General features: G+C 34.3%; 2 protein-coding genes across 2 annotated transcripts; both read left to right on the top strand.

The window, feature by feature from the left end:
* Positions 1-4,950: 4,950 nt before the first annotated feature.
* LOC149538030 (uncharacterized) lies at positions 4,951-11,001 on the top strand. Its single transcript, XM_089802413.1, has 6 exons — positions 4,951-5,109; positions 5,199-5,401; positions 9,684-9,838; positions 9,922-10,018; positions 10,575-10,709; positions 10,831-11,001. Exons 1-6 carry the CDS (start codon positions 4,962-4,964, stop codon positions 10,999-11,001), a joined length of 909 nt encoding a protein of 302 aa, XP_089658539.1. The 5' UTR covers positions 4,951-4,961.
* Positions 11,002-11,014: 13 nt separating this feature from the next.
* On the top strand, positions 11,015-15,512 carry LOC149538029 (threonine--tRNA ligase, chloroplastic/mitochondrial 2-like). Its single transcript, XM_089802412.1, has 4 exons — positions 11,015-11,062; positions 14,776-15,084; positions 15,188-15,388; positions 15,471-15,512. The coding sequence occupies exons 1-4, from the start codon at positions 11,015-11,017 to the stop codon at positions 15,510-15,512; spliced, it is 600 nt and encodes a 199-aa protein (XP_089658538.1).
* The last annotated feature ends 669 nt before the right edge of the window (positions 15,513-16,181 follow it).

The raw sequence follows: 16,181 nt of genomic DNA, 5'->3' as shown, positions 1-16,181 counted from the left end.
CCTCTATATTCATATTAGAGGCTTTGATGTTGAAATTGGCTTAGCAAATAATCATGACGATGACCATAGGGTCTCTTGATAATTTGTTTGGTGACTAATCTATTTATGTTAAAGCAGGATGTATCAGCATTGACTGTAGTAGAAAAACAAGTTACACAGATGAAAACTTGCATTGTTACACTTACAGCTGACATTTGACACTTGGAGTTGATATGCACGTTTCTTTGAGGTGGGTGATAACAAAGAGCTCATCAATTTTCACTGTTTTATCTTCTAGCTACAAGTCTACACCATTCTTCACTGTTTTTTATTTATACCTAATACAATTTTATTTTTCAAAATGTTTATCACTGCCACAGTTTTTGATAGTTGGCTTCTTTGTATTAACGCCTATAAGGAGCCATTGGATATTGGAAGATAAAGGTTGTAAATCTCAGGTAGTTTGTCTGCGAGATTTCTTTTGGATTTGGTTGTGTTACATGAAATGTTGAAGTAAGATGCACTGATTTCAACCCATTCTGATTGATTTGTACAAATTCTTATAACCAGTTCCATATATTTAATTACATTTAGACACTATCTTTTAATGCTTTATTTCAGTGTGCTACATATTCTATTTCATATTTGTGATATATGATGAAAGTATTATAACATATGGAGGAACAGTCCATGAGTGGTGTCGCCAGTTGAAATGGTTTTAGTTTCAATTTTACACCATTTGATACAAATAATCAGTTTACCAATCGACCCCTAGGTTCATTCCATTTGCAGTAAAATCTTCATTACATAGAAAATGTTCACAAAATCTATGTCAATGCTCACACATCTTCTTGGACTTACGCAAATCTATGTGAATCCTCACACATTTTCTTGGACTTACGCAGGAACTATGTTGCCCTGCAGCTCTTGTTAAATATGTTATCAACTTGACTTTTCTATTAAAGGCTCTCATGCTGAATTGAAAGCCAAGTAAAAAAAAAGATATTATACACTATTTTGTTGGTACCCTATGTAGCACAACAAACTTGTTCTTACTATAAGAAATTTTTCTTTTCTTTTGTTTCATTGCAGATCTTTCGCTTGCATAGAGGTCTCTCCCCATCATTGGACACACTTGATAACATTCGAGCTTTGGATCACATACAGGAAGTGTGTCTATACACATAAGTATAAACTTCTTCTTTTCCCGCAACACATATAACAACAATTTTAAGTGCTTGCAAGGTATATAGTTATGAATAAATATTACATCTTGATTTAAATGTATGAAAACAATTTTCATTCCCTTTAAGCTTCATTCTTCTCAAGGTGCAATTCACAAACTCAAGAATAGTGGCTTTTTTTCTTCAGGATACCTTTAGGGGAAGAGTATGTGAATGCCCCCTTGTGTCTGGAGTCCAGTTTAGAGGAGATGGCTATTTACACTGCTAAGGTTTGTTGAATCTAATTCTGAATAACATTGCTTGCTATTGTTGAATCTAATCTAATGTATATTTTAACTAGACTTGTAGCTTATATGTTTTCAAATTTGTGTTAGGCTTTGTAGTTTGTATAATTTGATTGTTGGAGAGCTTCTACAGCTAAGCAAGAAGGCCATTGCACGAGTTATAGCCGCGCGCTTGGGTATGAAAATTGTTTTTTTTTTATTCTAATGTATATTTTAACTAGACTTTTAGCTTATATGTTTTGAAACTGCTTTTAATGGCTTAATGTTGTAAGGTCTCTTGAAATAAGACCTTCAGGCGGTTGGTCAAAGTTTTACAAATAATCTTAGGAATAAAGTCAAAGAAAGTATTTTTAAAATATTAAAGTATTTAGCTAGGTCTAAGAAGATTTGTGTACTTTCGACAATTTTGCTTAGTTTGTGAAAGTTGTAGACCGAAGTTTTCATAGCCTAATTTTTGCTTCCTGCAAAGAACGATCATGTCAGATAATATAAGTGAAGAACAAAACAGGGAGACAATTGCTAGATTGTGGTCTAACTTGAAAAGAAAAGGTGATGGAAAATGTTATTGTCCTTGCAATATTTGTAAGGGCTTAAACCGTAGAAGACTGCTAATCAAAACAGTTAAGAGACATTGTAGGGAGAATGGTCACATTGAAGGGGGGCATGACTATCATCCACTGGTAAGTCGTTCATTATATCATTTTAACAATTTATATACATATGAAATCACTTGATGATGAGTTGATGATCATGGTTTATTTATGTTAATCAATTTTATATAGGTTGATCTTCCCAGGGAAGTACATGATATGAACCACAACAATCCAAAGAATATGCTTTTTGAAGTGGAGGAACATGGAGGTGCAAATATCCAAGGTGAAGATAATGATCCCATGGAAGATGATGATCATGCACCAGAAAACACAATTGAAGAGGATGGTATAAATACATTGATCCATGACACATCTAGTCCAAGCGCATCTGATCATGATGATGATGATAGCCTCGATGTACCTCTACTTCAAAAGGCACATGAGCCCCTATACAAAGACTCCCAAACAACTCTTCTCTCTGTTGTATTGTTGTTGTTGAACTTGAAGGTTATGAATGGTTTATCCAACATAACAATGTCACGTATGTTAAGGTATATCATATATGTCTTTATAGTTAACAAAGGGTGAATAATGTACCACTAATATTGTTTATATTAACAACTTATATTTTTTGTTGTAGATTGATAGGCGAGTTTCTGTTACCATCATCAAATATTCTACCTCGCTCATATCGAGAATTAACTGTTGTTATGAAAGATATTGGAATGGAGTATGAAGCAATGCATGCTTGTCCCAATGATCATATTATATATTATAAAGAACATGAATTTGCAACACAATGCCCTGTATGTCATATGAGTAGATATCAAACAGATCGACTAACAAAAAAGGTGCCTCAAAAGGTTCTTCGTTACATCCCCATTATTCCACGGATGCGACAATTATTCAGGTGTAGTAGCTTGGCTCAATTGATGGATTATCATGCACGCAATAGAAGTCAAGATGACATTATTCGAATCCCTGCGGATGGTTCGGCATTTATGCACATAGAGGAAAAGTGGCAACACTTCAAAGAAGAACCTTGTAATCTCAGGCTTTCATTGGCAGTGGACGGTGTCAATCCATTTGGAGAGATGAGATCTGTTTACTCAGTGTGGCCTATTTTTGTTATCAACAATAACATTCCTCCGTGGATGTCAATAAAGAGGGAGCACATTATGTTGGAAATGATTGTTCCAGGTATCTTATCATTTGATAGTTATTAATTTACACGTACTTACAAATCTTGCAGTAAAACGATCACAATAACTATGTAATGTTATTGTTCATTCAAGTAGGTAAATATCAAGTAAAAGATATGAATGTATATATTGAGCCTCTTATTGATGAGTTGGTGGAGTTATGGAACAGTGTCACTATGTATGACGTGTCTAGACCAATACGACAAAGACAATTTCAATTCCATGCAATACTTGCATGGACAATACATGATGCCCCAAGGCTAACACATTTTTGTGGTATGTTATAGTGAATTCAAGTTGCGCACAATAATTCTAATTATAAAATCAACATATTTAATAATCCAATTACATCATTATCTTGTAGGTCTTCAAACAAAGGGAAAATTTGCATGTCCAGTTTGTGGTCCAAAGATGAAATCTCGTCATTCAAAAAGTTTAGGAAAGCAGGTGTTTGATGAGTGTAGACACTTCCTCCACAGGAATCATAAGTATCGAAGTACGGAAAAACATCTTTTCAATGGGAAAGAAGAGACTACATCAAAGCCACGAAGAATGACACCTCGCCTATGGAAGTTGGAATATAATAGAATTAATCGTCGAGGTAATGCCATTCCACCTAATGGTTTATGTTTGTAATTTATATATTTCTATTGTGATTTTTGTTGACTAATTGTGTAATTGATGATCATGAAGGTCGTCAAGGCAATACTGACAACCTTCCAAAGGGACTAAAAAGCTATCCCAAACAATTTAGTAGGTTGCCCTACTATGAGCACTTACAAATTGTGCATTTGTTTGATACTATGCATATTGGAAAGAATATAACAGAGACATTGTGGAAAATATTGGATGGAAGGCGTGACAAAGAAAAAATTGTCAAAATTTGTAATGACATACATGAATCCATTCATGCATTGAAAAATTTCATTCACTCAAATAGCAACAGAGATCATATTAATATAAGTGCCCTTCCATGGTTATTAACGGAGCAGCAAAGTGATGCCATAAAAGAAGTCATACGAAAAATTCGATTTCCCATAGGATTTGTTGCGAACATAAACAATCTCATATCAAAAAAAAGTGAATTTGGGGCAGGGCTCAAAACGCATGATTGGCATACTTTAGTCAAGGTAATTTATGTTCTTCTGTATTTGAAATATATTCATAAACTACGTGAATTTTTCGTTATGTTATGTTAGAAAACAATGAAATGATTGGTTTATAATTACTGCAGTACGTGCTTCCTCTATCTCTCCCAGAGCACTTCAACAATAACATCAAACAAGTGATATACGATCTTGAAAAATATATGAGGTAAGCAGTAATATCTGTTCAATTTGTTGTATATAATTATTATATTCGTGATTTGTTTTTCTTGCTATGTAATCTATTGTATATTATTTTGTAAAGTCTCATATCTATATATTTTTTGTGACTTGAATCTCTTAATGTAGGTGGTTGTCATCTAAAGAAATCCATAAAGAAGATATAAACTATTAGAAGAGAAGAATTCCTTATTTACTGTGTGAAATGCAAAAGTGTCTACCTCCAACTTTTTTCAATGCACAGGAACACTACCTCATACACCTAGTTGAGGAGATTGAATTGTGTGGACCTGTACACACTAGGTCAATGTGGATGGTTGAGAGGCATTTGAAATCTTTGAAGGCTTTGGTTTGACAAAGAGCACATCCTGAGGGTTCTATGGTAGAGGGATATATGGTATACCAGACTATGGTGTACATTACTGAATATCTTCCTAAGTTTGCATCAAATATCCATGTAGATCGCATTTGGGATCTCGAGCCTTTTAAAAAATTAGAAGGGGAGTACTTGATGGGGAAAGGTACATTGAGGAAAGTGAGAGGTAATAAATTATAAGATGTTATTGTAATAAATTATCTCTTAATCTTCAAAATAAATCGGTTGTAAGTTGTCTATTTTTTTTTTGTACAGGTGCTCGAGAGTGGGATGCACTACATTTGTATATTGCAAACAATCTTGATTGGATGACGGTATGGACTGAACGATGTCAACATTCTGGTCGCACATTAACATGGGAAGGTGTATCTTCATTGGTTAAAGAAGCTCATCGTAATGGAGATTCCAATGTTACGCAAAGGGAAATAGATTTAGCACATGGTTCAAGAGATTTCCAGGTATGTACAAATTTATTAATCACCCGTATGTTTATCAACTCACGATACAATAATTTTGATATGTTTCACATATTATTGTAGGTTAAACACCACAAGGCTATGTTCTGTAATGGTCAGAAATTTCACGTCAAAGTGTTGGATGACACGAAGAAAACTTGTGATTCAGGAATAACTGCAGTCTTTCAAGTGACTAATATTTCATCTAGAAACGACTTACATCCTCAAGAGTCTGAAAATCGATACTATGGCATTTTGGATGAGATAATTGAGTGTGACTTTAGTTCCTTCAAATTAGTACTCTTCGTTGTCAAATGGTATAGGCTACGACTTAATCCAAATGATCCTGATAGAACTGTTATTGAACATGATAATGGATTTACAATGGTTAATACAAGGTCATTTGAGCCAGTTGGGGATGAGCCTTATGTTCTTCCAAGCCAATGTGAGCAGGTATTTTACTCAGACGTTCCACATAAACTGGGTTGGTCATTTGTTGTTAGACATGAACCGAGAGGAAGGCCAATAAAGTATAATGGGATGGAAGAAGAAGATACCGAAGAAGTAGAAGATGATGTAGATGGTGATCACGATCGACAGTTATTGGATGATGTTCCTGACACAAATTTTCATGAAGAAGAAGAAGATGATGATGATGATGATGCTGCTACTGATGATGATGATGAAGATGATGTTGATGTTGATGATGATGTTGATGATGATGACGACGACGACGATGATGGTGAGGAGGATGATGATAACGACGACGATGATGATGACGAGGACGATGATGATGATGATGATGATGATGATGATGATGATGATGATGATGATGACGATGACGACAAGGATGATGATGATGGAATTTAGAGGTATGCCATCAATCCTTAATCTATTTAATATTCATTTCTTGATAGAAATATATTTGTCTTATATATATGGTTACATAGTTTATTCATTATCTATTTAAAAGCTACAAGTTTCAACTACAAATAGAATACTGCTAATCTAAATTAACTATTAATCTAAATTAATTAAATAAAATTATTTAAAACACATATTGATGCATGAATGTATTGAGCCTTATTTTCTTTCAGGTCAAAAGCATTTGTAAATGTTTAGTTTAGAAAAGGGAATTCATTAAATATCTATAAAAAGGAGTTGTACCTAGAATAAAATTCATAGGGAAAACATAATATAAGTGCTTACCCAATTTGTTGGTTAATAATTCAAGTATCTCTAACATTTCATTTTAGAATAGGAATAACATTGTATTAGTATGTTGATTTACAAACTAAAACTAGAAAACTTATTTCAGTACATGTATTTGGATCTATGGGATTTACACGGTAAGTAAAAAGAAACCAGTAATCCATTTTAAAATTATTATAATGGGTTTTGGAAGAAATTACAGTTATCTTAATTAATATAAAATATCTAACTGAATTTCAAAATGTTATGCAAGTGGCTTTAGTCTAGGTGTTTCCTCCACCTCCACACACATCAAACAACTTCAAATAGCATGTCCCCAAGGTGACTAAGCCCTCAACTCATCAGCTGATACAAAAACCCAGTTTTAGCCCTTCACTAGGCCTACTTCCCTAGTAGGCTTATAATGTGAGCCTGATTTAAGTGTTTTATTGTGTACCTTTTAATGTTTTTTGTTTTTATGTGATGCTAATGATGGATGTGATTATGATTATGATGTGATTATGCTCACGATAATTGAATTACATTTTTCAGGAAATTGAACCCCTTTCAGGAGCATCCCGCACAGTCTCATGGATCGACAGGTATAAATCAATACTCCTTATAGACAGTCTATTTAATACACTTATCAATAGTAAGATTGATGTCTTCTAAGATCTCTCCCATTTGCAGGTACCAGCGAATAGGTATTTTTCAGAAGTGTCTTCCTCAAGTGAGGGAAATATAGGAATAGAAGAGGAAAGTGAGACATGCAATTTATCTAGAACAGGGAGATTAACTAGAGGTCAAAGGACTAGAAGGAAATTCAATAAACGCATGAAATTTTTCCTTGCTCAAGGGGGGTCATGTTCTTATGATGATGAGATGGAAGGCAACATCGAGGTGCCCTTGAGGTACCAACATCTACAGAAACATTGGGTACCCAAGGAACTTCCTCCAATAAACATTGATTTTTGTGTTAACGAGAGGATATATCACATAGCACCATCATCACTACATGGTTTGGGCCTATTTTCTATGGACGGAATAAAGGTGTCTTACAACAAAGTTTCTGAATTGATGGAGTATGTTGGACCATGTTACGATTACAAAAGTTGGATGCATATTGTTAAATATAAAAAAAGTATGCATAGATATGCCCTCTCCGCAAATTATATACAACAGCAAGACAATAATCAAAGTAAAAGTGTGGCTATATACATTGATGGAAGGCCAAAAGCAACAGGGAATATTGCGGGTTTTATAAATAGTACATGACCTGGGTCAACTATAAAGCAACCCAATTGCATATTTGAGGCGCGCGAGGGAAATTGTGTATTCATCTGTGCAATAAAATCAATACGTGCAGGGGAAGAGCTTCTTATTGATTACAATTTGAACCGCATAGATACAAACGAGGCTACTATCATGGGGGTGGTACATACTATTAAACCAACTTCTAATCAATGACTTCAACATACCATTTAGTCAATAAATTTTTGGCTAACATTTTTATACTTCATCTTTGACACAGGGGCACAATATGGAGCAACCGCCCAGAGGGAATGTTGACGATGCTCTCGGCTCATCTACACAAGAGCAAGTAAAACTCATTTGTAATTGTGCAAACTAGATAGAAGCAAAATGTTATTTTTTTAATGTTCTTTTCTTTATTGTTTTGGAGTAATTTTGATAATACTAATACTATTGTTGTCACAGAGGGCTAGTGGTCGGAGGGAGGGAAAGGAACCTGCAGTCCCTCAGCAGGCCCCCCCTAAGGAGGACCCTTTCTATATCGATTTAGCAGAGACTGATGACCTGATCGGTTTGATTAAAATTAATTTAAAGAAAATTAGCAAAGAAATTCTACATTTGGCAACCATAAAGCCTATGACTCAACAAATAAAAGATAGGGCATCTGAATTGTTGCACACCTATGAGTCCTTAAAAGTAAGTATTAATGAAATTTTTAATTATAACAAGAGTTCAATAATGGTTTTTATGTTATGCTCTTTTATGGCATTAATTAAAATATGGATGCGTTGTCTTTACAGAGTTTTTTGCTTGATTTCGAGCCCCGTTCCCATGATGAGGGTGCTGCAGGTGGTTCAGGTAGATCGCATGTTCCATTCCCCACTTCTATTTTCCATTGAATATATATAGGAATGATCATAATCATTGACAATACATGCTCGAACAATCCTTTTTTTTAATGCTCTAACAATCTTGTCCATGCTAGTCCACGCGTTCTATATTTATGCATGCTCTAACAATTTTATTCTTTAGCTTCACATCAATTGAATCCTACGATGACGCCGCCTCCATCCAGGATAACCACAAATCTCTTTTCGACTGCTGAGTCAACAACATGCAGCTTACATGCATCGACTGTTACACCATCTGCTGGTACACAAATCCCTCTTTTTCTCTCTTATGACAGCAACAAACAGTTTCTTTTTTACAACTTTATAACATCAATTATCATTTGTTCTTTTATACTTCGATCATGACAAAGACTTATGAAACTTATGAAACTTTTTGCAATAGGACCTGCAAAATCATTTCCTAGATGTTCCTATGTTCCTAGTACGGGAACGGTGAAGGATGTCACATTGATCGTCAGTGACGATGAAGGCATTCCATTAAAAGTAGCCAAATTTCTAGGTACTTTAAAGTTATTATTATTCTATAGTGATATAATAGTAATTTAGTTTTTGATCACTCTTCATCGACTAATGATCCCATGATTGTTTTGTAGGGAATGATCTTTTCTGGAGAAAACTTGGTGATGAGTGTTTGCGAATATTTGGGCCCACCATGCGTAACTGGTGGAACATCATATCCGAACTAAAACCCTAAACCACTATTTTGATTTCATATCATTGCTATAATAGTTTTCCTTTTCGTCCATTTCTTGAACTATATTAAAGGTAGCTTCACTTCATTTATGAGTCTAACATGTTTTTTTTTACTTAAAAGGTGGAATCACCAACGCAAACCGTTGAATGATGATCTTATAGAGAGCATGACCCAACTCTTTGGACCTCGTGCATTCGAGAGAAACAAGCTCCTTGAAAAAGCTAGTTTATGTTTGAAGTATATTAGGGACCAGTACAGAAAAAATTTAAGGGATAACCCCAAGTACGAGCGTCCGCCCTATGTTCCTGAGGCTGAGTGGCAGGCTCTGATTTTGGATGGAAAGTATAAAGCTGACAAGAAAAATAATATTACACCAGTGGAGAGTACAGCAAGGTATGTGATACTGTTGAGAATCTAATTATGTACTAATTAACCTCCATATTTATACTATCTAACATATTTCAAACTTTTCATAGATTGCCTGACACATCAAAGGCAACAAAGGCAAGACTAGAAAAGCACGGGACACACAAGCTCGGCTCTGGTGGTTTTTCGAAACTTCAAGCAAGAGTTGTAAGTATTAGTAAATGAAAAATTGTATCAAATTTTTTATATAATGTGAATGGAAATGCTAGGACTCCCTTATTTAGCTCATCAATTATAAATAGGTCAATAGAATATGATAACAGTAGTGGATTTTCATATTCAATATAAACAATTCAACAATTGAAGTCAAGACTCTGCAATCTAGATTAGTGAAGAAAACTTGTGATTCACTAATATGACATTATTTAAAATCTCACCCTTGACTAAATTTTCCTCCAATAATTGAGAATAAAGGTAGTGATTGAAAGAATGAGGGAATGCAGCAGCACTTGCAGCCATTTTTATTTCCAAAGAGCTGAACTAACTCTTACCCAACTTAAGAATTTGGAGAAAATATGTTGGTACAAGAAAAGCATACAAACACGCAACATTTATATAGTAGATTGCTCCATCAAAACTGCTCAATTTTTCTCCTATTATATTGTGATGGATATAGATGATTTTCTATTGATATTTTAACTACCCTCCATTGGCGTTGATGAAATAATGCAAGTAAAATTCACCATACCACGCAAAAATGCAGGGCTCAGAGTTCAAGAGATGCCTCACAGAAGACGATAAGAGAATTGGCTTCCAACAAGGCTATAGAGTCGTGGCTGAACGGCTACGAGCTGAAATTAGTGTGGAAGGTTCTAATACTGATGCATCTCAGCCACAGGTAAATAAGCTAAATGAAATTTATTTCAAATTGAATACTTTACCAATTAGTCTATTTGATGTTAAGTTCCAATATAAAGTGAGTATATCTGTTTTAAGCAAGCAATGATAACAATGCGTAGGATGTTGGAATGCAGCCTGACAATCCTTCTACACAATCTGTGGATGTCGAAGGTTTGCATGATGTGCATCCCAGCGGTGGAGGTATACATTTGCTATTAAATTTTTTATATGTAATTGCAATTGGTGTTTGGATTAACATAACATTTTGTATAGCAGCTGTAGAGGATTGAGGGGTCGATGTTCATGACCGTGTTGACGTTGAGTCCAGACAAAATGATGTGGTCAGATCAGGTAAAGAGACACAGTTATGTTATTTAAAATAATTAAATACTTGTAACAATTATAATAAATTATTTTTAATCTAACTCTTTTATTTGTTATTGCAAAGGACCCCCTTTGCAACAGCATAGGAATTTGAGATCATCAAGAATAGAGAACAGAACAACTGATGAGGGGGGAAATTGATGATGACACTGATGCTCCTCTTAGAGCTTACATAGAAAAAAGAAATAGAAAGAAAAAAAAGAAATGATTGTCACTAAATACCTTAATTGATAATGACTGTATTTTATGTCTCAATGAATTTAATTATGTGCTAATGAATGTTCATGAATTATGTGTTAATGCAGAATATTGATGAATGTTGCATGTTAATGAATCTAATGTGTTAATGAATGTTATCATGTGATATTGATTGAATGTTATCATGTGATATTGATTGAATGTTACATTTTATTAATGGTTGAAAGAATGAATGAATGTTAGATGTTAACGGGGAATGTAGAGTGATGTTAGGGGGAGGGGGGTGGGGCCAAATGAGCTTCCACCTTCACGTGGTTGGCCCTGTTTACTAGAGAATATTAAACTATTCTTGAAACAAAGTGAAGCTCAATAAGATACTTGTTATTACCTTTTTTAAAAAAAATTGTGTGCTTTAGCCTTGATTTTTGAGCATGACATTAACCTTTAAAAAACTCCATGGTTAAGAACATTTGGGTTGGAGTGGTGCTTGGGTGGGTAACATCTCGAGAAAGCCCAACGCTTCACCTTCATTAGCAAACCTAGATGCAATGAGTATTTACTGTTCTATTCATTCTAATGAGAAAGAAGTTATTGTGAAACACTACTTATAAACATAGACCAATGAGTTTGACCGAAAACTACACAATTGAATCCTGATAGCAACATCACAACATTAAAAAAACTTATAACTTGTTAATGCAAAAGAAAATTTTGTGTCAATAACAATAGTTTTTGGCTAGTTGAAAGTAATACTTATCAAAGTTGTTTGTACTTCCTCATGTAAGACATTTGATATTTACTTTATTGATACTAGAAGAAAATATAATGAACTCCTCCTTAGACCATTGAAGATAATAATGCAACAAAACCAAATCTATAAAAATTAAGAAGAGTGTTGACATAAGAGAAAACAAGACGAGAAAAGAAACATAAGATATATACTCAAATAACCACCCTACCCCAAAACACACGAATGTGTGTTAATTCTCCATATAGGTTGTGATACACTCATAAACTCCAATGCTTCATAAGAGATCACCACTCTAATTTCTTATGAGTTCAAATACCATTTCCTTAAAAAAGCCAAATAAAATTGTCCATTCAATCTTCATCCAAGACTTCAATATGTAGGCCAAAGAACCTACATTGATTTTCCAAATCCATAAGCCAGTACTTGGTTGAGATAGCTCAATTTACTTATGTGATCCAATGCTTCATAAGGGATCTATGTTTGATAAGTATGGTGTTTCATAGCATACGCCTGGTATTATGCTAGGAACACTGGTGCATGATGATGCAGTGGACTGAATTTTATGTTACAAAATTTGTTGTAGCTTAAGAGGGGAGACAACCAAATTTTAAGTTGAAGCTTCTGCAATTGTCAATTTTGAGATGACAAAATCTATTATAGGGAATTTAATGTTATTATGGTGAATAAAGCAAAGAGGATGTTATTTTTCAAGAGTGGTTTTGAAAGATTTGATTAGAATATGATTGAAAGAATACAAATGGAAGTGCATGTATTTCCATTACTCATTTGTTTGAGGATCTGATAAATTATCCTAAATCACTAGATAAGAGAAACATCCCCAAGATACTCATGGAAAACTATCCTCGTCCTTCAAAGAATGTTATCACAATGCTGAACCGGCATATTCTTACAAAAGAGGTTCAAACTTCCATTACATTCATAGGAAGTTGAGGGGTAATGACATAGGGTGGAGCCATTAGTAAATCTTAGAGCTAAGGACTAATACAAATTTTAATGTTGCCAACCTTGGAGATGCATCTTAGTGAAAGGCTTATGATGCTCATAATTGTTCTTTTAACAATGTGATTTAGCAAATATGGTAGGTGATAGTTTCAGTTTCCCTGATGTCTTCTTTTAACTCTTAGGCAGCGTTTCTTTGAGCTTCTGGGACTGAGGGATGCAGGGAAATAGTTTTGAGGACGGCAATTTTTTTCCAAAAGGTTATGGCTACTAAAGTAACTTCAAGAAACTAGGAGAAGCTGAAATTTTGAAAAGTAAATACAATGTACTGAATTTGCAATGACCATCTTCCCACCTCTACCTTCTAGAGGCTTTAACTTTTAAAAGTTTTTCTTTAACAAATTAGCTTTTCTTAGAACATTATGCAGAAAATGATGCAGGCTGTCTAGTTCTGAGAAAGATGGCATCCTTTTCGAGTCTCTAAGTCTTGAGGATGTCTGGAACATCGGGAACATCTTCCACTCCCCAGGTAATGCAATATGCATTCCCATGGAACACTGCATTAAGGCTGTCTTTTGGATGACAACTCTTTCTTCTGTGGGGTACTTGATGTCATGGTTATATGTTGGGTAGATTGTTCCATTGGTAGATTTTTGTTGTTCTTGATGCACTTCCAGAGATTCATAAATATGTAAAAAGGCATTGACATACAAGAAACTTCATGATAGATGAGAAATCAATACAAGATTGTATGTAAGGATTTCATGTCATACCCACCCCATGATTAATCTGTTTCAAATAATGTATCAATAAGGGGCAAAGGTGTCGTGGTCACAAGAAGTATATAATACTTAAATTGGCAAATGGATATTAAGTAAAGCTCTTGAAGAATTGACTATTTCAGAAACAACATATCATTGTCACTAATTATACAGAATTGATAAAGAATCTCTTATTGAGTTTGAGATTCAAATCACATGTTTTAGAAAATAACAAATATTTCACTGTCAGTAAATTGAATGCTTTTGTGATGTCTGGCAACTCGTTCGACAATTATTATGCTTGATGGGCATGATGAATTGTCTCTTCTGCAAAGCTTCATATATGAATTCATTTTTCATGCAATAGATTTAATTTTAATCAAATAACCCATATTTAATAAAGAGCCAAAGAACATTATTGGTAATAGAATAAAAAATCCTATGTCACACAGATCTGTCATGGCAATTATACTTTATATGCAGAAATCTACAGTTTTTATGACTGTTTTAAAAATAATTGTCTATAATACTATATTGAGGAACACATGCTTGATAACTTATTCTGCCCCATTTTCAAGGCATGAAGTATTTAACATTCAAAGACATTGAAAAAGAGTTGGTACTGCTCCCTAAATTAATCTTTAACAAGCAAGAGAAACCATGTTTACTATAGATTTTAAGCCAATCATTTAGAAATATCTTAAGAGGCATTCAGAGCATTTTTCATAGGCGAGAATAGAGAATATTAGACACTAAATCATTATTTTGAATTTGACCCCACTTTATTTTGGCCTTTCTTCATTTTCTCTTTTAGTATCAGTTTTAATCATTTCTACAAGGAGACAAGACTTTTTCTGTTATACATCTACGTGAACACCAATTTAAAACCAATAAAATGAATCTATCTTCAATCTAGTAGGTGTCAGGGGCTGCAGTTTCAAGATTTGTTTGAAATTTACAAGTCAATCTATCTCTTTTATATTGCTTAAGAGTTTCATTGTTTGTCACAGGATGATGCACATATCTTCTGTTTGCCTAGTCAGATTAAGGAAGAAATAAGATCTGTTATAGATCTTACAGAAGTAATATTGTCTCAATTTGGTTTTAAGAGCTATGAAGTCAACTTATCAACAAAGCCTGAGAAAGCAGTGGGTAGTGATGATATTTGGGAGAAAGCGACTTCTGCTTTGAAAGACGCTCTTCAATACAAGGGTTGGGATTATTCTGTTGATGAAGGAGGAGGTGCATTTTATGGTCCAAAGATTGATCTTAAGATTGAAGATTCCCTTGGAAGAAAGTGGCAATGCTCAACAATTCAGGTAAACATATTTGGCCTATACTCATGAATTTTAATTAGTATAATCTTGGGGAGTTGACTTTGATTTTTCTAATCGAAATAATACTGTGGACATCTGTATGCAGATGGATTTTAATTTGCTTGAGCAATTTGATTTATTCTATGTTGATTCAAACTCAGAGAAACACAGGCCAATAATGATTCACAGAGCTATCCTAGGAACTCTTGAATGCTTCTTTGGCATATTAATAGAGAATTACACTGGTGATTTTCCCTTGTGGCTGTCTCTAGTACAAGCCCGTCTTTTACCTGTAACAGACACCCAGGTATGTAGATTGATTACATGTTCATATTTTGTTTTTCCTACAAAGGGTTTCAGGTTGACTGATTAATATAGGAATTCAACAGGTACCGTACTGTCAGAAAGTGGTGGAAATAATGAGGAAATAAAATATTAGAGCAGAAATACCATATGGTGAGCATCAGAGATATAGTTATTCTAGTGGTTTAGAAGTTCTCCATCATTATTTCAGGCATGTGATTCTATTATTCCTGGGAAATGATCTGTTGTGATACTAGATCTTTGATTTGCTGTCTCTGATTTGCTGTCTTGATCAAGATATTTTCCCAAAAAAAGGTTGATCAGGATTTTCCCAATTTTTTCCAAAATTTTGGCCCACATTTTGTCAATAATTTTTTTCCCCTTAGCATTAGCTAGTAAGGAGGAAAATCAAACTTGTTGACTTCTTGCCTCCAAATCTGACGAGAACTCCACAAGCTCTTCATCTAAAAACACAGTGATTCTTTTCAAATGCAAATACATCACTAGCAATTAATTTTGTTTGGCCCGTCACAATAAGCACAACATTTCTCCTTTCCATGTCACTGTTTGTGATTGCTATTACATCACCATTGCCTATATAAGCTGAGTAGAAATGGATCAATCGAGAGCACTTTATTATGAATTTAGCTTTCAAATTGCACAACACCGGTTCTTCTGAATCGTAAAAGATGGTAAACAAAACTTGTGAAGCCTAATGAGCATTTTGTGCCTCCTTGAGGTACTCAAATATATGAGCAAAATTACCACAAACTGTCAAAAAGCTATGCAGATCTTTC

Source organism: Cupressus sempervirens, chromosome 9 (genome assembly GCF_028749045.1).
Source record: "Cupressus sempervirens isolate cs-2001-9-10 chromosome 9, ASM2874904v1, whole genome shotgun sequence".
Taxonomy (NCBI): Eukaryota; Viridiplantae; Streptophyta; class Pinopsida; order Cupressales; family Cupressaceae; genus Cupressus; species Cupressus sempervirens.
This window is presented reverse-complemented; position numbering and strand designations above follow the sequence as displayed.